The following is a 25,746-nucleotide window of genomic DNA, read 5'->3' as shown; positions in this document are numbered from 1 at the left end:
ATAAAACATGTTATTTGGATACTGATGCCAAGGTAACTGCAACAAAATTGATGAGTGTCTGGGCTGAGAAATTGAATTTATACCTGGTGCTACCTTTTTCTGATTGTTTTGAATTCCTTTGGTTGCCCTTAGTATATTTAGGTATTTAAAATACCCTCAGATTATTCTGTATTTATTTTATCCAGAGTATGGATTCATATTCCTCCAGTCAAGATGTGCTAAGAGCCTAATTTTCTTTTAATTTCATGGAGAACAATTGACTAGCCACTAAGAACAGTTATTAAAACTTGCCAGTTTTCAACTTAAAATCAGTGAACATTTGGCATTTCCTTAAGAAAAGTTTTGCGAGTTTTGCTTTTTTCCCAGTTGTATTTGCCTAATTTGTTTTTATATGTTATTTAAAATTTAGTAAGAATACATTGTTCTAGATTCTGAAAGTCATTTTAGTACTTTTTTTTCCTTGCCTTACCACAGTGAAGACCAGCAGACATACACAAAAAGATATTTGTTTTTTATACCAGGATTCGACAGTAGACATGAGAACAGTTACTGTCTTGGCCAGCTTTGCAATAATCATACTATGTTTTCCCACCAGTCAGTCAGATAAGTTGGAGGGGTAAATGTGAGGATTTTATGTTTCTCTAAAGTTCCCAGTTTGAGGCCTCTGTTTGCTTATCATGAGAAGGTACTTGGTTAGAGTTTTCAGAGGAGGTTATATATAACCTTTGAAGGAGCTCTTTATAGCCTAGGAAGTTATTTTATTTCTACTTAAAGATAAGGTCTTTATTGTTATGTGTTCATCCATAAACATTTTCAACTGTAGAATTTGTTCTCAGGAAATATAAGTGGCAATACTTTTAGATACCACTTTAAGTGGTGTTGAACCACAAAAATCAAAATTGGATTAGCTGTAATATTTCAGATCACAATAACTTTAATGAAATCACTGCCATTATTGCATATTTTTCCAATTACTTGAGAACCTTCTATGTTTTGTTGCTGGGATATTGCCATGGTCACATTCTGTGTTGGTGTGGAGTGGTGAGTTGTGGAATCATTGGCAACTCAGGACGTCCAGGCGTGGAAGTAGGCTGTCTGAGAAGTCTTCATTGTTTTGAAGCCACACTTGACATGGACCAGAAGGTTCTGAAGAGACTGGTGGAATCCATCAGTAAGAGTGTCAATAGCTGTAAGTACTGACCAGATACCCAGCACTGCCTGAACATCTTCAGTCAAATAAAAACCTTGGGTAGTTGGCCATGAGCAAGTGCTTTATAACCCCAAAGTAGAGTTCTCCTATTTTCTATCTAATATTTTGGTCATTTAAAAAATATAGGTAGTAAGTGAATGAAAATCCCTGCACTTACACAGAAAATATTTCAGTCATCAGGTGTCCTAAAATACGTTACATATGTGGGAAGCCTAGCTTGAGAATTTATGTGACAGTGTAAATGCTAAAGGATTATGTGCCTACGGAGTTCTGATTTTATTATAGTCTGAAATTTAATAAGAGATTTCAAAGTATAAAGGTTTACTGTGACAACTTCCCTGAGTTCTCTGGCACAAAAGCCATAGCAGCAGATGACTGCTGTACTTCACAAGATTGATAGAGATACATAAGGTATTTTAGATGTTAAATATCTTGTTACTTTTGCACATGGCAAGTGTTTATTAAAACTAATAGATTTTTTTTTTAGAATTCCTTGCCCTGCCAGATTTTAAAAAGTAATCTTGTAAATCTTTGTTTCTAAAGCCTGACCACAAGCAATCCTGACTGATTTCTAAGAATTTATTTCTAGACTTTGAGGAAGTACTTTTATTTCAGCCAGCTTTACGGCCTCATTATTGGGCACTTCCAGTTTTCCTTGTGTGACTTTGGCAGGATGGTCACTACCTTGTTTAAGCCTCTCATTGTGGATGTAATTCAGTTTTCTCTTTTCTTAGTTGGATTTTAAATGATCTAAGCTCCTCAAGCACTCCTGGGCCCTGTTTTACTCCTGTTGTCCTGCTGCTGCTGCTGCTGAGTCACTGCAGTCGTGTCCGACTCTGCGTGACCCCATAGACATCAGTCCACCAGTAGTTGTCCTACTACCGAAAAATCCATTCAGCAGATTTACCTAGTGTTGAATGTAGTAAGACATGCCTGCTGTTAATAGCCTGAGTTTTAGAGCATTCAAAGGGAATTATGCTTACTTTGAAAATCTGACTTCCCTTCCCTTCCTGATGAAATTTTTAGAGGTGTCTGCTACCCATATGTGTGTTTAAAACCATTATTTGTTACTAATATTTGAAAGCAATTCTCTGAAATAATCAGTAAATACAAGTATGTAAAACTTAATGAGAAAAAAAAAATTAATGAGCCCCATATCCCATATAGTCTTCTACAAAAAAGATATAGCTGTTTAGAAAAAAAAGAAGTTGCATTCCTTCCTTATTCCAAAGTTTTTGACACTTGATAATTCTTAAGTTACTGTTAACAGTTCAGACCCTAAATACTTGAACAGCTAGTGACCAGGATAACCAGATTATTAACAGCTGATGTTTGTTGAGCTCTTCATTGGCAAGATACTGCAAAATGGTTTATGTCCATTGTCTTTACTTGAAACAGACGCATTGAGGTAGGTGATGTTATCCATGTTCTTAGGTGAGGAAACTGCATCTTAGATTAAGTTGTTTGTGTAAAGTCACCCAGTTAGTGGACTATTTGTGGGGGCTGAGCTAGTCTGATGTATACTCAATCTTTATTTTTTCAAATAAGTCAGCATTATACTCGTCCCTGATGGTCCTTCTGTATCCTGTTGTACCATAGTAAAGGCACAATGAAAGGTTGTTGAAATCAGTTCTTGAGTCCTTCCAGTTGAGACCAGGATAGACAATGTGCTCTCATGACTAGAATTTGGTTAATGATGGGTATTGCTGCTTTGGCCATCCCAAGAAGGGACTGTCTTTATTATTTCTCTTGGTGTTCTAATTGTGTGACAGAAAGTTGAAGCGATTTTTCCTGGGCTTTGCTTTAGAGCTTCTTAGGAGGGAGCCTTCATAATTTGCTAGGCCCCTCAAGTGCCACATGGCCATCCAGCCATTACCATTGTGTGACTCTGCTCAGATCGTCAGCCAGTCACCTCCAGTGACCTCACAAAGGAAATTCACTACCTTGCTAAACAGCTGTTTCCTTTTTTTTCCCTAACAGATCTAGACTGTTCTGTGTTCTAGAGCTAATATGACTTCTGTCTTCATGAATACTGCTCTCTAGAGCTACATTGTTCATTATAGTAACCACTAGCTTCATGTGGCTATTTAAATAAAATATGTAGAACTTAAAATCCAGTTTTGGTCACATGAGCCTCTTTTCAGGGTTTAATAGCAGCAACTGAGTTGTGCCTACCAAATTGAACAGCACAGATACAGAACATTTCCATCATCTCAGGAAGTTCTATTAGACATTGCTGCTGTAGAGTCATGCAAAGAAGTTATTCCCTCTTCCAGATAATGGCCCTTTAATCTGATGGGGGAGGCAGATAATTATCTCATGGTATATAGTAAATGGCTTCATGGGTGTGTAACCTGTGTGTTCTTACAGGGCCCCATGCTAAGTTTAAGGCTCTGCTAACACTGACTTAAATAATTTTTTTTTTTTATTCTCCCTTGTATTTATTTGGCTGTGCCAGGTCTTGGTTGTGGCATGCTGAGTCTTTGCTCTTTCTTGCAGCATGCAGGATCTAGTTCCCTGGCCAGGGATCTGATAAGGGCCCCGTGCATTGCGTGCACAGAGTCTTAACCACTGGACCACCAGATCTAGTCCGAAAATTCATTTTAAATTAGAGACCTGCATTTTCATTTTGCATTGGGCCCACACATTCTGTAGTTGACAGTGGCCATGACCTCGTATTTGTAGTATGGTAGGAGTAGCTCCCCCATCAGCATCACCTAAAGGTTAATACTGAAAATATAGATCCCTGAGTACCACCCTTAGTGTATTTTTAAAAATCTCTTATCAGTGGTGCCAAGCCTCCAGAGTGTTCACTTCATGTATTCTTAGACACTATAAAGTTTGAGGATCCTGATCTGAATTGTCTTTTCTTCAGACTTCAATTCCGTAGCCTAATGTCAATCCCATTTTGACAGTGAGTTGGGAATTGACCTAGTCGTTTTCACACAGATTGTCATTTTTATACGTACGTACATTAGCAAACTTTTTTAAAGATAAATGAAGAATTTTAAAATTATTCTTAGTAGTGTCATGTGGTTTCATTCAACTGATCATTTTGGCATCTCAGACCTACTCTGGATCTTGACTCTCATCGAGCATATTCCTTAACTTTTCCAGTTTACAAGTGATTGATCGTCATGTATTTAGCAAACATGTATTGCGAGATTACCATTGTCCTAGGCTCTGCTGCTGCTGCTGCTAAGTTGCTTCAGTCGTGTCTGACTCTGTGCGGACCCCAGAGACAGCAGCCCACCAGGCTCCCCTGTCCCTGGGATTCTCCAGGTAAGAACACTGGAGTGGGTTTCCATTTCCTTCTCCAATGCATGAAAGTGAAAAGTGAAAGTGAAGTCGCTCAGTCATGTCCGACTCCTAGCGACCCCATGGACTGCAGCCCACCAGGCTCCTCCGTCCATGGGATTTTCCAGGCAAGAGTACTGGAGTGGGGTGCCATCGCCTTCTCCGGTCCTAGGCTCTACTTGTTACTGAATAGATAGTAACAAGATTTTGCTAAAATCCCAAGTATTTAGTGAACTAAATTTCCCTGATCCACTCCTACCAGATGGAGGAAATAGTTAAATGTAGTATGGTTTGACTTTGTAAACTCATGAGCCTGTCTTTTCTGGGCACATAGGAGTTTTTAATACAATTGATTATCTTTTTTAGGACTTAGACCAGGACCGCCTAAGGGCCCACTAGTCCAGTATGTGGCTTTTCCTATGTCTGTGGTACGTAGTAACAGGAGCCAATATGTGTGCATACATAGGTTTGTGTACGTGCATATTTCCTAGCTGTGGCTGCTGAACAGGCTTTACTCTAGCACCACCACCGTACTCATACTTGTGGTCTCCCAACTGTGTGGAGGTTTTCCCCAACAAACAGTTCTCTGTGACATTAGCTGAGTGTCCCTATAGTTTAACACTACCGGGGGAGCATCAGATTCTACAGGTTAAGAGTTTGTTCCTACAAGACAGTACCCCACCAGATGTCAATCACAAGTCCAGATGATTATGCTTGTGACCAACTGGCTACAAATCATGACCCCTCCTGTGTTCAGTTAATCTGCTAGAGCACCTCACAGAACTCAGGCTGCAGCTTACTCTCCAGATTACTGATTTATTATTAAAGGATATGATTGAGTAGCTGGATGGAAAAGATACATAGAGCAAGGTATGTGGTAAGTGGTGTGGAGTTTCCAGGCTCTCTCTGGACACCTTTGTGTGTTCACCAACCCAGAAGCTCCACTTTTGGGTGATTTTATGGAGGTTTTATTACACAGCCATGATAGATCATTAACTCAATTTTCAGCCCCCCTCTGGAGAAGGATGGAGGTGGAACTAGAATTTCCACGCTTTTAAACATGACTTGGTTTTTCTGGTGACAAGCTCCCACCTAGGAAGAACCAACAGTCACCTCATTAGAACTAAAGACATTCCTGTAAACAAGGAAATGCTAAGGGATTTAGGAGCTCTGTGACAGAAACCAAGGAGAGAGACCAATTTTTTTTTTTTCTGCCCGTTATTTCACACGGATAATACAAGATGGGACTGGCAAGCAGTGCCAGAAAGCAAGGAAGTGTTGCAAAAGGGTGAGGGCATGTGAAAGAGACAGAAGAACCAACTTGAAAGCTCCCAGTGGCCAAAGGCTGAAACAACTTGGGCAGCGAAATTATTGATAAGTGACACAGTACCGGCCTAAAATACGTGTATGTGACTTCATACAGATGTAAATGATTCAATAAATGGAAAAGAGACAAATCTTCCTTTGAAGATCTTAATAGTATAAATACCCTTTCCCTGTGAAGTGGAGTTTGCTGCTGCTGCTCCTGCTGCTGCTAAGTCACTTCAGTCATGTCCAACTCTGTGCGACCCCATAGACGGCAGCCCACCAGGCTCCCCCGTCCCTGGGATTCTCCAGGCAAGAACACTGGAGTGGGTTGCCATTTCCTTCTCCAATGAATGGGAGTGAAAAGTGAAAGTGAAGTCACTCAGGCCTGTTGGACTCCTAGCGACCTCATGGACTACAGCCCACCAGGCTCCTCCATCCATGGGATTCTCCAGGCAAGAGTACTGGAGTGGAGTTTAATTAAACCTTTATCATGAGAGACTGGCTTCTAAGGAATAGATTAGAGAAAGGGGAAGTAGATTCAGTGGAGAAACTAGACTGACTTAACTGCGTGATCCTGCTTAGCAGCAGTGATACATTATGTTAGTGTCGTGTATCTGATACGTGACAAGAACAGCACTTTATCCCTCTAGTACTTTTCCCCAAAACATAATCACAATTTAATTATGAGGAAAGCATTAGGCAAACCTAAATTGAGGGACATTCTGCAAAATAAAAACTGTCAAGGTTATGAAAAGGACTAAGACTGAAAACTTGCAGGATTGGAGGAGACATGACAGCCAAATGGATCCCACATGGGATCCTAGAATAAAAAGGAAATTGGTGGGAAAATGGGTGAAATCTATAGTTAGTAATAATGTGCCGATGTCAGTGTATTAGTTTTGACAAATGCCCCGTGGTTATGTAAGATGTCAGCAGGAAGAAACAGTGAAGAGTTTTATGGGAATCTTACTCTGGGTGCATCTCTTACATAAAATACAACTATTCCAAACTAAAAAGTTTAATAAATAATGGGTCAATCTCTAGTTTATGAACACCATTCTCATTACCCACAATTTCTCAAGTGTCATTTACAGGGGTTCTTTGACCACACATGTAAGGTCTTTAGATATAATGAGCTGCATAGATAAAACTCAGAGAAAGTTACTACCTGCTGCAGATTGTGTTTAAAATCCTTGATTATTTTGCTGGATAACTTGTTAGTATTTGATTCAGAGCAGTTCCTGCCTCCTGACTCACTTTCTTCAGATGGCCATTTCACGTCGCTGTAACACTCAAACGTTAATTCTCCATCACAGTTGAGCAGGGCTAGTTTCAGGCAAACATTAGTGTAATATGTACACCATATTACTCAAATGTTAATTCTCCATCAGAGTTGAGCAGGGCTAGTTTCAGGCAAACATTAGTGTAATATGTACACCATATAGTGTGTCCACACACCTGAGCTGTGTTTCTCCTCATATTCCATAAAAGGAGGGGGAAAAAAGATGGTTTTTGTCCTCAGAGCACCTGCAGCCCCTTCTGTGACCAAGTCTTGAAAAGTCACGTTGCTTTATTTCTATTGTACTCTTGGTTGAAATGGTGGTCAAAAAATCCCCCTAGTTTTAAGTGAAGGAGACACAAGCCCCATCTTTCTAAGGGAGAAGTATCAGAAGTCTCATTGTAAGAAGAGCATATGAGTACAAAAGAATTTAAAAGTATCTGGGAAAAGATGACCTGTCACATCTAGATTGACCATTCATAAAGCAGTTCGAAGAATCCACTGCCAAAGTGATCCTCCTTAAATGCGAATCTGATCCTGTTAACCTGGCAGCCAAAAGTTTCAATGAGCCCCTCTGTAAAGTCAAACGGTTCTGCCACCTAGCTGCACCAAACCATCTGTGGCTCTGAGAATATGCCACCCTGCCTTCAAACTGCCTCCTCTCGTAAATGCTTACTCCTGTGATTGCTTTAGCTCAAGTGACACCTCTTCCTGGAGCCCCTTCTTATTCACTTACTGCCTTTCCCCACTTAATGATTCCTTTCTTTGGATCACTACCAAACACTTTAATCATAGTGTTTGTAACACTTTTATTTCACTTCTTTGTCTCTTGACCAAAGTGTAATAAATTAAGAGCAGAAATGATGGTGTATTCATTGCCTAGGTTCATGGGAGTCCCTTAATAAATGCTTATTAGATGGATAAAAATGACCTTTATGTCAAATTTGGGGGCTATGTATGAAGACTGAGAATCTAATTCGGTTGATAAATAATATTAGGTATCTTAATTGTTTATTCTGTAGATTTATCAACCTTTACCCTAAGAGCCAAGTCATTCTGACCATGTTAGAAACCCTAATGTAAACTGCATATTTGCTGTCAGTTCTCATTGGTTTTTGTTGGGTAACTTGAAATCATCTCAAAGACAAAATCTAGAAAATATTTCTCCCTCCACCGTCCCCAAAAGAGGGAGAGAGCAGAAGGAAGAGAGAAATAGAACTAGTAACCAGCTTCCCTCCTAACTCTTAGTTCTCTCAAATTATCTTTCATTCATAGAATCAGACTTTTAGAAACTGAGGGAATCTCAGAGATCATCTAGAATAATACTCAAATTTTACAGGTGAGGACTCTGAGGCATAAAGAAGTTGAATTGTGTTAAGTCAGCTATGTAGGATAAGAAATGGAAGGGGAACCCAGATACTTAAGTCCAGTACCCCAACCCATCGGACAGGGCATTAGAGTCACCTACGTGCTTCTTAAACAGCGTTATCAGGCTCCCTACCTGCTTTCTGACCTCATTTCTGTGGTCCTAACCAAAGCTTCGGAGAAGGCAATGGCACCCCACTCCAGTACTCTTGCCTGGAAAATCCCATGGATGGGGGAGCCTGGTGGGCTGCCCTCTATGGGGTCGCAAAGAGTCGGACACGACTGAAGTGACTTGGCAGCAGCAGCAACCAAAGTTTATTGCTCCAGCCAGGCTTCTAGGCTTCCAGTTTTCCCCTTCAATACAACTTTGCCAGGTGGGTTTTCTTAAACCACTTCTCAACCCTTACAACATAGAAGAATTAGCTGAGCTTTTGTTTCAAAGGTAGCTCCTGGACCCACTGTTAGCAACTGTGACTTAGTAGGTGTGGGGCAAGGCCTTTGACAAGCAATGAGAGGTGGATGATTTTCATACAGAGGGGTGCAAAGATGATACCACAAGAAAGCCTGCTCCAGTAAAATAAATGTTAATCTCCTGACCAGGCATTCAAGGCTCTCTTTCAACAGCCTGTCCAATTCAGTCTTGTTTTTCACTTCTTTCCAACTTGCTGTGCTCCCAGCAAAACATATTCAACCTCAATCTCAATTCTTTCCTTTACTCATGTTATTCCTACTCTTCCTGGAATTCTCCACTTCTTTACCACCCTGAACAGATTCCTTTCTGGATAAATGCTCTGCATCCTTCAAGGCTCAGTTCAAAGTCTACTCTCATGAAAATAGCACAACTCTTTCTCATACAGATTTCTCTTCACATGTCTATAGTGGTGAGTGTCAAATGACATAATTTAACATTTATATACTGTCTTAATGAGACATCTGAGTGGCATCTATCTTGATTGTGTGAGCTCTTAAGTAACAAGTCCATGTCACAGTTTTTAAACCACTAGTACTTTAGAAAAACAAAATAGCTAATTAGTAAAATATATTTTATTGGGTTGAAGAACTCAAAGGTTAAATCTAAATTGTATTTGTATTTTAATTTTACAGTCAAAAAGAGTGAAATAGAGTGTCTCATAAGAATTTTTCACAACGTGGTGGGACGAGGTGATGTGAAACTTGCTAACGTTGGACTAGATCGTAACACATTTCGAGTGATCCTGCACAGCATATTTGGAATGACTGATGATGTGCTAATGAATAGGGGTAAGGAGTCATGGAGACTGAAATGGGCCAAGCTGAGATGGCAGGTGTGTGTGGGTGTGTGTACACACACACACATATATATATATACACACATATATTCAGTTTTCACCAAAGACTGAAATTTTTTAATGCAAAAACTATAAATATAATTCTGGTAGTGCTACTGATTTAGAACAGTAAATTTGATTTGATCATGAGGATGGATTTTATTATAAACTCACTCAAGTTGTCTCATAGCTGTAGTACTTTGAGAAAGAACCAGTAATGAACTAAAGAAGCTAGCAGTATTCTTTTTGAAAGGTAAGTTTGTGGTTTCCATTGTCTTTGGATTCATATGCTGTAGACACGTAAAACATGTCAAGTCATGTTGACTTCTTCAACACACACAAAAAGAAAATTGCTGACTATATTGAAAAAATTAATTTTATATTTAAAATAGGAAACTGTATAACGTGATCCAGTCAATTTCGATAACAAACTTTTAGGTTCAATTTGATGTCTTGATGTGTGTAGACACCATGAAAACTTTATCACGTCATGTGGTGGTCCGCAGTTATATCCGACTCTTTGCAGCCCCCATGGACTGTAGCCTGCCAGGCTCCTCTGTCCATGAAACTTTCCAGGCAAGAGTACTGGAGTGGGTTGCCATTTCCTTCTCCAGGGGATCTTCCTAACCCAGGGACTGAACCCTCATCTCTTGCATCTACTGCTTGGCAGGTGGGTTCTTTACCACTGAGCCACCTGGGAAGTCCATAGTCAAAATAACTAATGTTTCCATTACCCCCAAAAGAGTAAACAGTATTGTATTTTCCATAGGGAAATACCAAGATTTCATTGGTAATTTCAAAAATAATGTATTATTTTACTAATTGATCTTTAGGTATAATACAAATTCTTTAGAACAGGATTTTACCACTCTTTTCAGAGTAGAAAAAATTATCACATTGATTATCTACATTGTTGGTCTTTGTTCCTCAAAATAGCCATACAAAACATCACAAGTGACGCTCATCATTAACCATGGGGAGGAGAATGGCTTCTTTCTGTAAAATCTGTTGGAAATATACTTCCAGTTATTTTTGATTCTTTCAAGAAAGATTGTGCCCCTCTTTTGTCCCCCTCTTTTTGGGAGGAAATACTTTTTTTTTTCTCTATTCATACTACTCTTGAATAATAGCTATAAATTACAATACACTAACACATTCTTTTTCTTTCAGTATTTTTTGCATTTGACAAAGACAATGATAACTATATAAATGTGAAAGAGTGGGTTAAAGGACTATCAGTGTTTCTTCGAGGGACTTTTGAAGAAAAGCTGAAGTGTAAGATTTCTATATAAATTTTAACATATATATTGTCAACTTTATATTTAATCCATAAATTATTTTTTAAAAAACATAAACTCAGTGTTATTCTCTATAGCACTCTTGCAAAAGTTAGTTCATGAGAGTTTAAAAAAAAAGGCAGATGAAATGGGTGACCTATTTCATAGGAGAGTCCCCAGACCCAGGACACTTACTTTACTAGTTCTGTAACAATCAGATACCACCAGGATGGCTCTTTGGCTCAAGGCCTGGGCAAATAACAGCAGCTACAGGTCAGGACAGGTGCCAACTATGATCATAGGCAAGGCTGAGCACTCTGGGGCTGTGTCTGGGCTCAGCAGGAAATGGGCCTTGAATATGGGCAGCCGTGCAGTTCACAGCGGGACTACTGCTTGCCTTTTCCTCAGAGAAAGTATGAGGGATGAACACGCAACAAGGCAAAGCACACAACTGTCAGACACCAACACTCTACTGTTAGAGTGAGTGCAGGCGGATAGAGAGGGAGTGAGACTGAGGCAACGCAGTCCCAAAGGAAGGAGCTTCCTACAGAAAAGCATCATCAGGACTTCCAAAGACGAAAGGCTCCCAGTTCACAATTTTGTAGAGCTAGCTGTGGCTCACCTCACCTGTCCCACTGCTGTGATGCATGTTTTCTGTTTGACACCTCCTGTGCCAGGGTGTGAAACCTAGAAAGAAAATAGGAACAATTTTAAACAACAGTGTTCAAGGGAACAGATATCAAATTACTTAGGAAAAACTGCAGAGTTCTGAGTGTGCAAGCAAATTTTTATCCCTTCTGCCACTTGATTCTGGATTTGGGATGTTCAAAAGAAAATCTCTAAGTTAAATACATGTTTTAAAAATGATAGTAACATTTTAAAGACTCACCAACTGTATTTGACATTTATGACTTTTGTTTCTATGTTTTATTTGAGGGAGGTCTTTTTTTCCCCTTTTTTTTAATACTTAAAAAATTGAAGTATAATTTACATGCTGCTGCTGCTGCTGCTGAGTCGCTTCAGTCATGTCCGACTCTGTGCGACCCCATAGACGGCAGCCCACCAGGCTCCCCCGTCCCTGGGATTCTCCAGGCAAGAACACTGGAGTGGGTTGCCGTTTCCTTCTCTAATGCATGAAAGTGAAAAGTGAAAGTGAAGTCACTCAGTCGTGTCCGACTCTGCGACCCCATGGACTGCAGCCCACCAGGCTCCTCCATCCATGGGACTCTCCAGGCAAGAGGACTGGAGTGGAGTGCCAGTGCCTTCTCCAATTGACATACAACATTGTATAATTCCTTTTTTCACTTACATGTTTTTCCCCCACTTTTCTCCAGTCTAATTTTCACAGGATACCATTAAGTATAGTAGTCACTTGTTCCTTGTAATTGCAGAATTCTTATACAGAAGTCTCACTGAGAAATGAAAAGTGAAGTTTCATGAATGTAAATTCTTGTGAAAGGGTTTGTGACGAACTGCAGCTGGACATGATGAACTGCTGTTGTTTAGTCTTTAAGTCGTGTCCAACTCATTTGCCACCCCATGGACTGTTGTCTGTTAGGCTCTCTGTCCATGGGATTTCCCAGGCAAGAATACTGGAGTGGGTTGCCATTTTCTTCTCCAGGGATCTTCCCAAACCAGGGATCAAACCCATGTCCCCTGCATTGGCAGGTGGATTCTTTACCACTGAGCCAGAAGGGAAGCCAGCATATAATGAATAGCACCACACTATCAATTTTTTTCCCTTTTCTTATCCCACTGCCTAAAAATACTTCATGTATTATATATTTCAAGATATGGTACTTTGGGGAAAATACTATTTCTAGTAGGGTTGTGTCACAAGCTCATATATGCTATATATTAGAAAAATGCAACAAAAGAGCTAATCTGATACTCTGGAATTTAATACCTGGTTCTTTTTCTTCCTCCCTCACTCCCTCCCTTCCTCCCTTCCTTCTTTTCTTCCTATCTTGCTCTTCATTCTTTCCTTGTCTATCTCCCCTCCCTGCTCCTTTCCTTTCTTTCCAAAAACATTTAACTAGATTACTAACTCAAGAACTACTTCACTGCTATATGCCCAGGACCTGAATAAGGTCATGTGTGGGATGAAGTTATGAGAAACTGTAGCAGTGCTTACATAGTGCAGTGGAAATCATGGAAATCGTTCTCCAGGGAGAGATGGATCATTTGGGATAATGAAATGGGCAGTCTCCAAGGAGATGACAGACTCACTACCCACTACCCAAATATATTGAAATATGTTTTTTGTCAGTGATATAGTGATGTGTATACACTAGCTTTTTAAATCTGAGTAAGAAGGAAATTGCCTGGAAAATCCCATGGATGGAGGAGCCTGGAAGGCTGCAGTCCATGGGGTCGCTGAGGGTCGGACACAACTGAGTGACTTCACTTTTACTTTTCACTTTCATGTATTGGAGAAGGAAATGGCAACCCACTCCAGTGTTATTGCCTAGAGAATCCCAGGGACGGGGGAGCCTGGCGGACTGCCGTCGATGGGGTCACACAGAGTCGGACACGACTGAATCGACTTAGCAGCAGCAGCAGCAGCAAGAAGGAAATTATAGCAGCAAGATACACATACATATTTATATGTGTATAAATGAAAAGAAAGAATTTATACACATATGTGTGTGTGTGTGTGTGTGTATCTCACAAAGGATATTTAGTCTTGTGGAAAGATTTATAAAATTCTCTCCTGTGTAGAATGTTGTTGTTCAGTCACTACGTCACGTCTGGCTCTTTGTGACCCCGTGGACTGCAGCACGCCAGGCTCCTCTGTCCTCCATTGTCTCCCAGGATTTGCTCAAATTCATGTCCACTGAGTCCATTGAGTCTGGACTGTAGATTGTATAAACTGTTTTTATCCTTCTTTAATTACATACTGAAATAACTGAGAAGACTAATGACATTTTAACTATTTTTATCCGTATCTATAAACTTCTTGTGCTTTGAAAAGTTTGTTTTGAAGTTTATTATTTCAATGGTGATGGTTACATTTCTCGAGAGAGAATATACGACATGTTGAAGAACAGTCTACACCAACAGTCACCCGGAGAAGAGACTGATGAAGGAATAAGAGAGTTGGTAGATATAGCCCTGAAGAAAATGGTAAGAATAAACAAGCTGTAGTTCGTTATATCCAGTCAAGTGGATGTGAGGAAGCTAAAGAAATGATTTGGTTCCCTACGTGGTGAATGTAACCTTCGTGAGGGCAGGAGTTCTTGTTTGTTCTCTGCTCTATCCATTGCCTAAAACAGTGCCTGGCTGACAGTGGTTACTTCATAAATATTTATGGGATGGCTGGGTGATTAAATGAATCACTACACTAAATGAATGTTAATTTCATTTATTACTGTACTATCAGTAAATCCTCCTTATCTGGGAAGGAGGGTGATAGACGTAGTTCTTTTAAAATTGAATGCCACTGTAGTCTCTCTTCATGACCTTTGCTTTCTCATCCATCTCAACACATTATAATGAAATAACCCGTATAAACTGCTTACTACATGCTGGGCCCTTCACAGAAGCTTAATATTTAAACATGTTTTATCTTCAAAACAACAGTATGAAGTAGAAAATATTATCTCTATTTTGCAAGTAAGAAAACTGAAGTGCAGATAGGTTTATGTAAGGTCATGATGGAAAATGAGGTGCAAAGTTTATCTTTCAATGAAACCAGTAACACCTCTTGATTATGGCCATAGTGACTTCTTTTTCTTCTTCCTGTGACCCTAAACTGGATACCAATGGTTTAAGACTCTGAGGCCGCCAGGGTCCAGCTCACTACCTCTTTGGAGTTGAGGAAGTAAGCAATGAGGGGTCTGCCAAGTCTCAGATTCAGCTAACAGACCAGAGGGTATCCTCTTCCATTGGAAATGCTCAGTAGCCACTGAGAGGCGGGAGGGCAGACTTCTTGAGTGACAGTATCCTTCCCAGTACCACACCCATGCCCCCTTTTATTAAAATACTTTAAAAAAAAAAATTTACTTGGCTGCTCTGGGTCTCAGCTGCAGCACATGGGATCTTTAGTTGCAGAATGCAGGATCTGGTTCCCTAGAGGGCGACTGAACCTGGCCAGGCTCCCTGTGTTGGGAGCATGGAGTGTTAACCACTGGACCACAAGGGAAGTCCCCCAGCCCCTTCTTTTGGAAAGAAAATGTTATGGAGTGAATCTTTTTCTGGAAAATTATTCAAACCTTTCTTTAAATCAAGAGCCCCCCAGCAACCTTGATTTAGTTATGCCCAGAAGTGAAAAAATAAGGACTCATCAAGTCAAATCCAAATTGAATTAAGCAGTTAAAACTATTCATAATCTACACACACGATTTAGTTAGTTTCTCATAGTCCCTGTCATGAACACTGCATTCCAGCCTGGTCTGCCTGCTTCCTGACTTGCATTCCGGCTTACTGTCATAATCCATGCGGAGCCATTCCTCTGCTTTTCCTCGCCACCTATCTACACCCCAACCATCTTTAAGGGCCTAGCAGAAGTCTGCTAGCTTCTTCTGATCCTAGTCCTTCTTGCTCTCTCAGTGCCTGCTCCTTATTAAGCAGCTTCACTTTTACACATTTTACGTTATATCCTTGTCTCAAGTTTAAGAGATGCTTTGTGAAACAAGACTAACCTTAAGAATCTTTGGCACTATTTCCATCACAAAAGTAGCAGTATGGTAACGGGCTTCCTCTAATTTTCTGTTTCATTTCCCCAACTTGCATAGAAGTCCTTTAAGGATTTTTATTATTATTTATTTGGCCGCACCAGGTCTTAGTTGTGGTGTGCGGGATGCTAGCTGCCGGCCCACCAGGGAAGCCGCCCGAGGGACAGGGTTTTATATGTCTAAGGTAACGCTGGGGCTGCTATGACAAAGTATCATACTCTGGGTAAACAACTGGAGTTTATTTCTCACAATTCGGGGAGTCTGAGAAGTCCAAGATGAAAGTGCCAGCAGGTTCACTTCCTGGCTGAAGAGCTCTTTTCTTGCCTTGCTGACAGCCACTTCCTCAGTGGGTCCTCACATGGCAGAGAGACGGAGCTTTGGCCTTCCTTTTACTCACAGGGACCTTCATGACCTCATCTAAACCAAACTTACCTCCCAAAGACCCCCACCTTCAAATATGATCCCATTGCAGTGGTTAGAGCTTTAATTTGGGAGATGTGGAGAGACAAACATTCTATTCATAATATCAGGTATTAGATTAAAAGGAACAAAGTAAGTTGCCTCCATAAGTAAGCATCTTTTGATGTGTGCAAGTAGTGCCTACGTTAAGTGTGAACTTGTTTGATTTGGTAAAATCTTTTATTCTACAGTTATTTTCCATGCAGAATTAAAATTAACTACTCTGTCATTTACCAAGAAATCATCTTCCTCTCTAGGATTATGACAACGATGGCAGGATATCTTTTGCAGATTTTGAAAAAGCAGTGAAAGAAGACAGACTTTTGTTGGAAGTGTTTGGGCCATGTTTACCGGATGCAAAGGTGCAGTGGCAGCAGCGAATTGGCTTGGGGGAAATTTTCAAAGATCTGAAAAGAAATCCTTGCTAGACACTTACCTCTATAGGGTTCCAACCTACTGCTGAAGTTCAAGCAATCAAGGTCTCTGCCCCATCTTAGCATTTGGGACCCAAGACTCTCAGCTTTTAACCACCTTAATCATACACAATTCCTAATATTCTGGATGTTCATATTTTCTCCCTCTAAACCCAAGGTATACTGGCTTGCTTGAGATACAACAGCAAATACAGGGTGGATTCAGCAAGAACCTACCATCAACTGCTAGGAGAAAACTTGATTTCTTTCTCATTTGTTGTCAATGAGAATACACTTTCAAAAATTTTGGACACATGCATAGTATAGTATTTTATTTGTGCTCAAAAAGTATTGAATTTGACAAATGTTTTCTGTGCCAGAAGAGCCGGCCTGATAATTGACTTCACTATTTCCTTTCTTAATTCTTCCTTTGAGCAACACATGATATAGGAAGAAACACATGCAAACACATGATATAGGAAGAAACTTTTTATTCTCTGCAGTAATTTAGATGGGTGATTTTTGTGGATGAATTTGCATAATGTTAAGCTATCCTTCATAGCTCAGTTGGTAAATAATCCGCCTGGAATGCAGGAGACCCCGGTTTGATCCCTGGGTTGGGAAGATCCCCTGAAGAAGGGAATGGCAACCCACTCCAGTATTCTTGCCTAGAGAATTCCTGGAAAGAGCAGCTTGGCAGGGTACAATCCATGGCGTCACAAAGTCAGACATGGCTGAGCAACTGACACTTTCCCTTTCAAGCTATCCTTAAGTCATCTCAGCTTGTCCTGCTGTAGTTTATCCCCACATTTTAACTGTCTGGAAACCTGTATTAAAAATCAATGTGTAAAAGGCAAACTTTTTAAGAGGACTGATGGGTTAAACAGTATAGAATAACAGGCTGGAGTAAGTACTTAGGTTCAGATGGAACCACCAAGGTTCTTCAGCTGCTCCCCTAGAGTCCATCCGTAGCCCAGTTATCTAGAGTCTTACTGCTCCAAGTATAATCTGTGCACCACTGGCATCACCTAGAAACTTGTGAGAACTGCACTCTCAGACCCCTCCTCAAACCAGCTGAATCAGAATCTTTTTTTCTTTAGTGTGTGACACAATTCAGGTTCATTTTCTCTCCCGTGTCATGGTCCATCTTGTGTCTGTGGCCAGGGATGGGGAGGAGTGCTGGCCTCCACAGTCATGGAAAAGGTCAGGGACACAGAACCCACATAGCAGCTCCTCCTTTCAGGACTATCAGAGAAAATTTTAATTGACATAAAATACACCTGTCATAAAATTTATCTTAACCAGTTTTAAGTGTACAGTTCAATAGTGATAAGTACATTGATGCTATTTTGCAACCAATCTCCAGAACTCTGCTCATCTCGCCAAACTGAAACTCTATACCCATTAAACAACTTCCCAGTCCCATCACCCACCAGCCCCCGCCACCACCATCCAAATCTGCATTTTAATAAGACCCCAAGGAAGAGACTCAGAACACCTAGAAGTCTGAAAAGCCTGATCTAGACAGCAACTTGCTCTAAGTCTATGTTGAAGTTGCTAATGTATTTTTTGACTAAGTGCACAGAAAGTACAGTTGACCCTTGAATGATACAGGTTTGAACTGGGAGCGTCCACTTGTATGTGGAATTTTTTTCTATTAATAAATACATACTATATGATTCACGGTTGGTTGAATCTGAGGATACAAAACAACAGATACGGAAGGCAGACTGTAAAGTTACATGTGGATTTTTGCGTGGAGGGTCAGCAACCCTAACGCCACATTGTTCAAGGGTCAACTGTATGTAATTATTTCACAAGGAAGTAAGGCCAGTCCCCTTGCCTGCAGCTTCTTTTAATACCATCCACCACGCAGTGCCATCCTAGCAAGCTCGCATAACGTCATAAACGACAGTGAAACTTTCTAACCTTTATGTTCAAATTCAGTCCATTAGGCAAGATACCCTTAGGATGGGGAGAGAAAAAGAAGGGACACCATCTGGTATGGGCCTCTTCTGGTTACTGTTATCAGCAAAAAAAGAAAACAGCAAACAGCCTGGACATACTTGGACCTCCAATTATGTGGCCCACTGACAGGGAAAAAATGTGGGAAGTGGTGGTGAAAGTCTACCATTTACAAATACAGATTTGTTTCTGCCTCAGACGAAGTAAATTATCTTTGAAGTTAACTAAAGCATATATGCTTCTCATTTCAGCTTTGTGCTAACAGTTTATTAACTTTTTTGCTTTACAGAGTTGTCTTGATTTTGAAGCCCTGGCATTCCAACATATCCTGACTTCTAGTTTTTGAATGTTACTCACCCAAAATTATTAAAATCAGAAACAGATCCTGGTCGCCTGTCTTTATATTGTAAAGTACCTATAGTTCCTTCAATTGGTTTACATATAGTGATTGCAACATGAGAAATAATGTTGTAATGAATGATTTCTATAATATTAAGTATGGGTCAAAATAACATCAATTGATATAATAAGTAATGATAAACTAATTAATTTGTTAAGCCAACAACCTTAGATCTTGGAGCAAATGTGAATTAGCCATTCACAATCCTCTTTTCTCCTGCTTCCTCAAAAACAAATAGAAAACCTAAACATCTGACATTCTACACTCTTCTGTTAGGAACAGCAGTGGGCCCAATTCCAGCCAATAGGATGTAACCAAAGTCACGGAGTGGAGGATCTGGAAAAGTTTTATTTTTTTTAAAGGGACATAATTGGTTGGCATGTTCTTTGTTCACGATAAACTAATTTTAAAAGATGAAACTAAATTAGACAAGTAGCTTGAATGAAACTACAAAGAAGAGAGTGCATTAAAAAAAAAAAAAATACCAGCAGTAAAAATCTCTTCAAGAATCCAAGTGACAGCCTAAAAAGTAGTCCTCTAAAAATATTAATTTACTGCAGGCAATTTATATCCTTCTTCTTTGTTTTAAAGGACGACTTCTATGCACGTCTTCCACTTTGTCCTCTGGAGGCTTTGGTACAGATGAAATTACCTAGTTTTAAAGAGAACCACCAACAGTTTAATTTTTATAGTAGAAGAGTAATAAATTATTAGAAGAGGTAAAATGTACACCCAGGAGTTTAATCTTTGCCATCACCACACTTAAGGCAGTCAGCCCAGGTTCAAGGTGCAGCCTACAGTCTAGGCACAGAGCAAAGTTTTCTGTCCAAATACTGATGGGAGTAAAATTTTTAAAGCCAAGAAAAATTTTGAGGGGAGAAAAGTAAATGTATGCTCTACTTTAACATTCCTTTATAGAGCTGTTATTTTCTGAAGTCACTTGTAATTTTATGAATACAGAGAGATACCCTGGTTTTGTGTTAACTTGAAACACGATAATGTTTGATATATTCAGAGACAAGGAGGGTCCAGCCAGGATGGTGGAAGAAAAATGTAGAGAAATAAGCAAAAATGCTAGAATCCTCAATTTCTCAAGGAAAAATGAAACCAAATACATCAGAACAAAGTAGACAATCTAAGTTAAAGGACATACAACAGTCTTCACTTAAAATGGAAAATTACTAGAATCTGACATAACTGTATTTAGTATTTTTCTTCTACAATTTCTAAATCTAGGACGTGGACCTAACTTTTTCTTGAAAACAGTCGGCTCTGGTAAGGTGTGTCTGTGTCTCAGTCTATCACACCCGCAGGCTGGGCGCCAGCACGAGCGAAAACAATGCTACAGAAGTTTAAGCATAAAAACTGGGTCCCTCAGTTTTTATTATAAAATAATTCCTCGTCCTTAACTGGATATAACTTTGATGTTAAGAAAAGGTACATAAAATAATCTCCCTTAGCCTTTCTTACTCACATTTGTGAAATATATGTACCACTATGTGAGAAGCATTTTCTGAACCTGAGTTCAAGTACAAGAGAATGGTCTTTCTCCTTCAGATGATTTCTAAAGACTTGCCCCATAGTAAGGTATCTTTCAAAAGCTATCTCAAATATCAACTTTTATTTGTGCTTAGAAAATGGAAAATGATAATGTAAATAACAGTAAAAAACTACTACTTGAGGACAATTTATCAATAGGTCTAGTCTACTTAAGAAATATGAAATTAAAATGCAGACCTTCAGGCCTAATCTTTAGAAATCTCACCTTCTTCTATGATTATCAAAGAAGCAAAATAAGCATTTGAATTTTAAATTTATAATTGTGAACTTGAGAAATAAATTATAATAATTTCCCCTCAATGCAGTAGTTCTCCACGTTGGCTCATATTACAACTATCTGGAGAGGGATAGTTTTGTTTAAAAAGGGAGGGCCTGGGCTCCATTCTCATAGACTGATCTGACTGAAACTACTGCTTTTATATTTTCTACCTAGAGTAACATAAAATATACTTAAAGAAAGGATTAAAGGTATCAAAACAAATACATATCTGTAAGTCAAATTCAGTTACTTCAACACAGAATTGTAGGAAAATACATCTAAAAATTAAAAATGGAAAAAAAAGAATGACAATACTAAAAAAAAAAAGATGACAATACTGAAGTTCCTACAAATAATTCTCCACTTAGCTGTTAGTCCTTATAACCAAACTGTCTCTTAAAAGTTTCTTTTTTAAACGATCTTACCTCTTTAAGTTTATTCCGAATTAAATTCGCTGTTGTATTCAAGGAGTCATCATGCATGTCCACTTTAGGGATGTCTGGTAACTGGGGGCCAATCATGACCTCCTTGCTACTTGTGCATGCTTCAGCAAGAGTCTCACGCTTGCAGTCATCTTCTCTTCTCCTTTTCCGCTCCTGCAGCTGTGTTGTCCTAGGCATAAACCTGTCAACTGCCTCTGAAGGAGTGAGAGCCTTCTGTGTGCCAGGGCGGGCCAGTGAATTTTGTAAAGTTTTCATCTGCATTTTCTGCAGAGAGTCACAGTGGTCACAACGCCCCAGTGTTTCATCAAAGTTTCTACCATCCTGAGAGGAGTTTGATGGTCTGTCTACACGTTCTCCTGATGAACATTTACACTTGGGGGAGAAATAACACAAAGGCAACTCAGAAGAATAAGGAAGACAAAGATCTGAGTTCCCAGTAGAAGTGTTCAGAGAGGCTGCAGGAAATCCAGATGTCTTTGAATGGAAGGCCCCTCTAAAATCTTTTGCATCTTTATGCTTCTTTGTCATGTAATGATCTGTATGTTACAATTTAAAAGGCAGGGAAAGGGAAACAGAAATGGTTCATTTACTGTTTTCACCATGTAGAAACACGTAACTTTAAAAAGAAACATTAAGATGTTAATGAATGCTACCCTAAAAAATTTATTCTTGAACAAGTACTGTATTTACATGGTTTAAAAGCTAAAAAGGGTATCTGTCCAGTCTTCTCCCTCCCACTTAGCCCTCTTGTTCTCCTATAATACCCACTTCTCTGTATCTCTCTGCTTTCCAGTTAACTCTACATCTTAGGGAGTTTTTCCATGTCATTACACAGAAAACGTTTTATATCTTCAAAGTATTTTTACTATTTGAACGTATTGTGCTTAGTTTGTGTTTAGTTTTTAAAGGAAACAATATGCTGGGTCCATAGTTTATCATTTCTTTTGCCACACGGACAGGTTTTTCCTGGAGCCAGTTCTTTACACATTTACACAGATTATAGTTCAGTGCCTACGAATGACCAAAGGCTCCCAACAGCTCTTGCCAAAGTTTCAGGTAAGTTTCCCACATCTCTCCTCACACAGCCAGGTGCCCCTTACCCAACCAGCCAGAAACTCATCATTTTCAACAGCTTTTTAGACACTGTCTTTTTAACTAAAGGGTGAAAATGTGGTAATTTAGCCTCTAGAATTATTCGGATTTCAGACCACACACACTATCATAGTCCAGTGCTGACTCCTCTAGTTCTACAATCCATGAACTAGATCCTATGACTCCATTCTGTGCACTGGGATTTTGTGTCCAGCTCGTGTTGATCAACAGTGGAATTTCCCCACTGTTTTCAGTTTTAGATTCACAGTTCAAACTGGTCTGCACATCCGAAGCTGTTTCTCACTGTCTTGGGGTCAAAGCCTTAATTCCTCAGCATGGACACAGGCCTTTCAGGATTCACTTACTGTCCCCTTTTCTAATCTCAGATTCACACATAAGCTACTGTGCTGTGGTTATCATATATTACTCACAGTTCCTGAAAATGCATGATACTCATTTATTCCTCTGGCCCATCTTTCCATCTGTTCCTCTCCCTCTCCCATTCTCAGTAACGTCTACTTTCCCTTCAGAACTCAGCCACCTTTCTCATCCTGCAGGAATCTTCCATGAAATAACATCTATCCCTTCCCAGGCCAGATTACATAACATTCTGTAAAGAAAAAACTTCGTAGCTTATACTCACTAGACTGGGAAAACTCTAGGAGGATAAACTCAGCAAAATGCCTGACACATAGGAGGTGTTTAGTAGTAGGCTTTACATACCTTTATTTTTAGTCATTCTTGCTACATAAGCATTCCTCTCTCGTAATTTTTTTCTGGTTTCTTCAACTGTTTCAAATTCTGGAGCATAGCACACATGAAGCAACCCACCAAAGAAACTCTGCTCATCCATTTTTCTCTTGGCTATCCTAAACAGAAATTCACAATATCATGGTTTACTTAGGGTGAAAGCTTAACTAGTATACAATGCTCTGATCTAAAAAGCAAAGTCCAGATTTTGTTGTGTACATAAATCCTATGTCTTGGGAGTTAAGATGCTCTGCACGTGAATGGTATTGACCCTACTGATCCACTGCATATTCTTTCAGAGCCTTTCTTCCCCTCTCCCAAGAGTCTTCATAGGTTTTAAGCTAAGTTTTCCAAAAATATCCAGACTCCTTTTAACCAACATAGGATTCAGCTGGTTGGCCTGAGGTACACAATCTGTGGTCATGAAATAGAGATTCTGTGTTAAAAGGCCCTCAAGAATTAGCTCATGCCCAGCTTAGCCTTTTTAGCACAATGTGTTCCTATAATGGGGTTCAAAGATAAGAAATTAATAAAAATATTACAATTATTAATAATGGAGAAGACACAAATATGTAACAGTAAATGAGAAAAGGAGAGGATTGTATTCATTTAATGTATACTTACTAAACATCTATGACTGGCCAGGAATTACTACAAAATTAAGTACTTCTGTGTCCAGGGAAAATGGTAAGAAATACTCACTGAGATTTTACCATGTGCCAGGCAGTGGCCTAAATGCTTAAATGCTTCACTTGAAATCACGCTTCTCAACATCCCTATGATGACTCTGAGGCATGGGGAGATCATTTGTCCAAGCTCACCTTGGTTTGTGGAGCCAGGATTCAAATCCACATGTCACACTGTCTGGCTCATCATAAAAGGGGTGTGGGAGATGCAAAAGCTTCATGGAATGAATGCACAATAAGAAAATATGCTTCCCTAACCATGAGGAGCTGGCAAGTTGGTTAGGGCAGTGAGATTACACATAAGAGCAACTGGAGAACAATACATGACCCATATACCCCAGTACTATTTGTAGCACAGAAACTGTGAATTGTAACAGCCAGGGAAGGATGGGCTTGAAGCATATTAGTGACAAGAATATAAGATAAGGCATCTCATATTTCCCTTATTACAGCAGAGGATTTATGCTATAGAGAAGAAAAAAAAGATGGGGTCAATTCAAGCTCATGTTGTTTACTGCATTCTGAACAGGAGGCATCGCATCTGCTAAGACCTCTACGTGGATTATCTCATTTCATCCTTATACAACTTCAGTAAGTAGACCCTTTTTTACCATACACATTTTATAGAACAGGAAAACAGGTTTAATGGGATTAAATAACTTGTCCAAGGTCATGATGTTAGTAAGCAGTGGAACCTGAAAACTTAGTCCAAACCCAGTTTTTACTCTACCACACTACAAGACAGAAAATGGTTAAGCATGGAGATGACCTGATGGACAGACTTTTGATAAAGCTAACACTTACATTAAGAATATTGGGAAAAAATTAAAAGCCATGTTAGATTACTGGGTAATTCATGAAAGAATAAGGGAGGCCAAAATGATAGCAATGGGAACAGAGGAAATGAGACACTGCTTAACTTGCATATTACCTTGCGCTTTGTAAACTGAGAAATTTAATAAGATAAACTTCTGTAAAGTCTTCTGCTGGGTATTCATCTAGAGCATTATACTGTTCAATTGTACCATATAAAGCAAATCGCTCAACTAATTCCTTCATTGCTCCCACTGCAGGAACTCCTTGTATTAGTAAGTACCAAGACTCCAAATTGATTGTATATACCTAAAAGAGATGCAGACACATTAAATGTATTTCACAAACAAGCCTAAGACAAGCTGTTACTATTTAAAAAAAAAAAAAAAAAGGACTGAAAACAAAAACTACTCTGTTCAGGTCTGTAGAAAAGTTTTTTGTTTTTTGTGGTTTTTTTGCCCCTCTCTTTGTAGAAACAATAATTCACCCTACATGTGAGGGCTTCGAGCTAAAGCACATAATAGACTGCCTCCAATCGACATGTCTTCAGAAGCTGCCTCGGTAAATGTTACAGGAAAGAGTTAAATATTCACTACTGTAAACCCGGAAGATACGACTAAAACACATACCCCGTTTTCAGGGAGCTCCAACAGTTGACCAAAGAGGCCGCGAGAGTATCTGCTACCTGAGTACCGGCGTTCCTCACACTCATCTCCAGCAAATGGGTGTGACCGCAGCCTTTCAAGACTTTATTTACATTAACTAGGCGTGTGAAGCTACAGCTCACATAAAGCTACCGACGACAACGAATGAAACCAAAATCACTTTACCTTCACAGCGCGAGGCCGTCGGCCCTCCCGATACTTGGCTCTCGAGTCACACACAGCCCTTTGGACGTGGTGATCCAATACGCCCCCAATTTGCCCTCCACTCGACGCCATCTTGCCGGCTTTGGCCCTCGCAGAGACGACAACATCCGCCTGTTGCCCTTCTGATTATCCAATCAGAGAGAGGGATGGGTCAAGGCGCGCCGAGATTGGCTGAAGGAGCGACAGGGTTGGCCATCGTTTCCTGTGAGCAAGTAGGCGGCGAGCGAGCTGCCGCCCTCCAGCGGCGCGGCGGAGAGGCCCGGCGAGCCGGAGTGGACTTGCTTGACGCTCCCGCTACCGAGGCGCGACGGGCGCGAG

General features: G+C 39.9%; 2 protein-coding genes across 3 annotated transcripts; one reads left to right on the top strand and one right to left on the bottom strand.

Annotated features, from left to right (window-relative positions):
- The first annotated feature begins 585 nt into the window (after window positions 1-585).
- LOC109557850 (calaxin-like) lies at window positions 586-19,472 on the top strand. Its single transcript, XM_070787487.1, has 6 exons — window positions 586-1,189; window positions 9,564-9,719; window positions 10,937-11,041; window positions 14,018-14,169; window positions 16,436-16,540; window positions 18,846-19,472. Exons 1-6 carry the CDS (start codon window positions 1,132-1,134, stop codon window positions 18,900-18,902), a joined length of 633 nt encoding a protein of 210 aa, XP_070643588.1. The 5' UTR covers window positions 586-1,131; the 3' UTR covers window positions 18,903-19,472.
- On the bottom strand, window positions 19,285-25,539 carry RBM48 (RNA binding motif protein 48). 2 transcript variants are annotated; one of them, XM_019959672.2, is made up of 5 exons: window positions 25,390-25,539; window positions 24,678-24,868; window positions 23,034-23,179; window positions 21,201-21,754; window positions 19,285-19,608 (listed from the first exon to the last, which is right to left on the bottom strand). In XM_019959672.2, exons 1-5 carry the CDS (start codon window positions 25,498-25,500, stop codon window positions 19,522-19,524), a joined length of 1,089 nt encoding a protein of 362 aa, XP_019815231.2. In that variant the 5' UTR covers window positions 25,501-25,539; the 3' UTR covers window positions 19,285-19,521. The 2 variants fall into 2 exon arrangements, with proteins under 2 accessions (XP_019815231.2, XP_070643576.1); XM_070787475.1 differs by lacking the exon at window positions 24,678-24,868 and having other exon boundaries at window positions 25,390-25,519.
- Window positions 25,540-25,746: the final 207 nt, after the last annotated feature.

Source organism: Bos indicus, chromosome 4, assembly GCF_029378745.1.
Source record: "Bos indicus isolate NIAB-ARS_2022 breed Sahiwal x Tharparkar chromosome 4, NIAB-ARS_B.indTharparkar_mat_pri_1.0, whole genome shotgun sequence".
Taxonomy (NCBI): Eukaryota; Metazoa; Chordata; class Mammalia; order Artiodactyla; family Bovidae; genus Bos; species Bos indicus.
The sequence above is the reverse complement of the archived record's forward strand: the minus strand, read 5'-3'. Positions and strand labels throughout refer to the sequence as shown.

Coding starts and splice junctions, on each gene's coding strand:
- LOC109557850 (XM_070787487.1), top strand. CDS start 1,132: ATGGACCAGAAGGTTCTGAAGAGACTGGTGGAATCCATCAGTAAGAGT. Junction 1,190..9,563: donor CAGTAAGAGTGTCAATAGCT/GTAAGTACTGAC, acceptor TTAATTTTACAG/TCAAAAAGAGTGAAATAGAG. Junction 16,541..18,845: donor CATGTTTACCGGATGCAAAG/GTGCAGTGGCAG, acceptor TTTGCTTTACAG/AGTTGTCTTGATTTTGAAGC.
- RBM48 (XM_019959672.2), bottom strand. CDS start 25,500: ATGGCGTCGAGTGGAGGGCAAATTGGGGGCGTATTGGATCACCACGTC. Junction 21,755..23,033: donor AAGAATGACTAAAAATAAAG/GTATGTAAAGCC, acceptor TGTAACATACAG/ATCATTACATGACAAAGAAG. Junction 19,609..21,200: donor TTCGGAATAAACTTAAAGAG/GTAAGATCGTTT, acceptor CTTTAAAACTAG/GTAATTTCATCTGTACCAAA.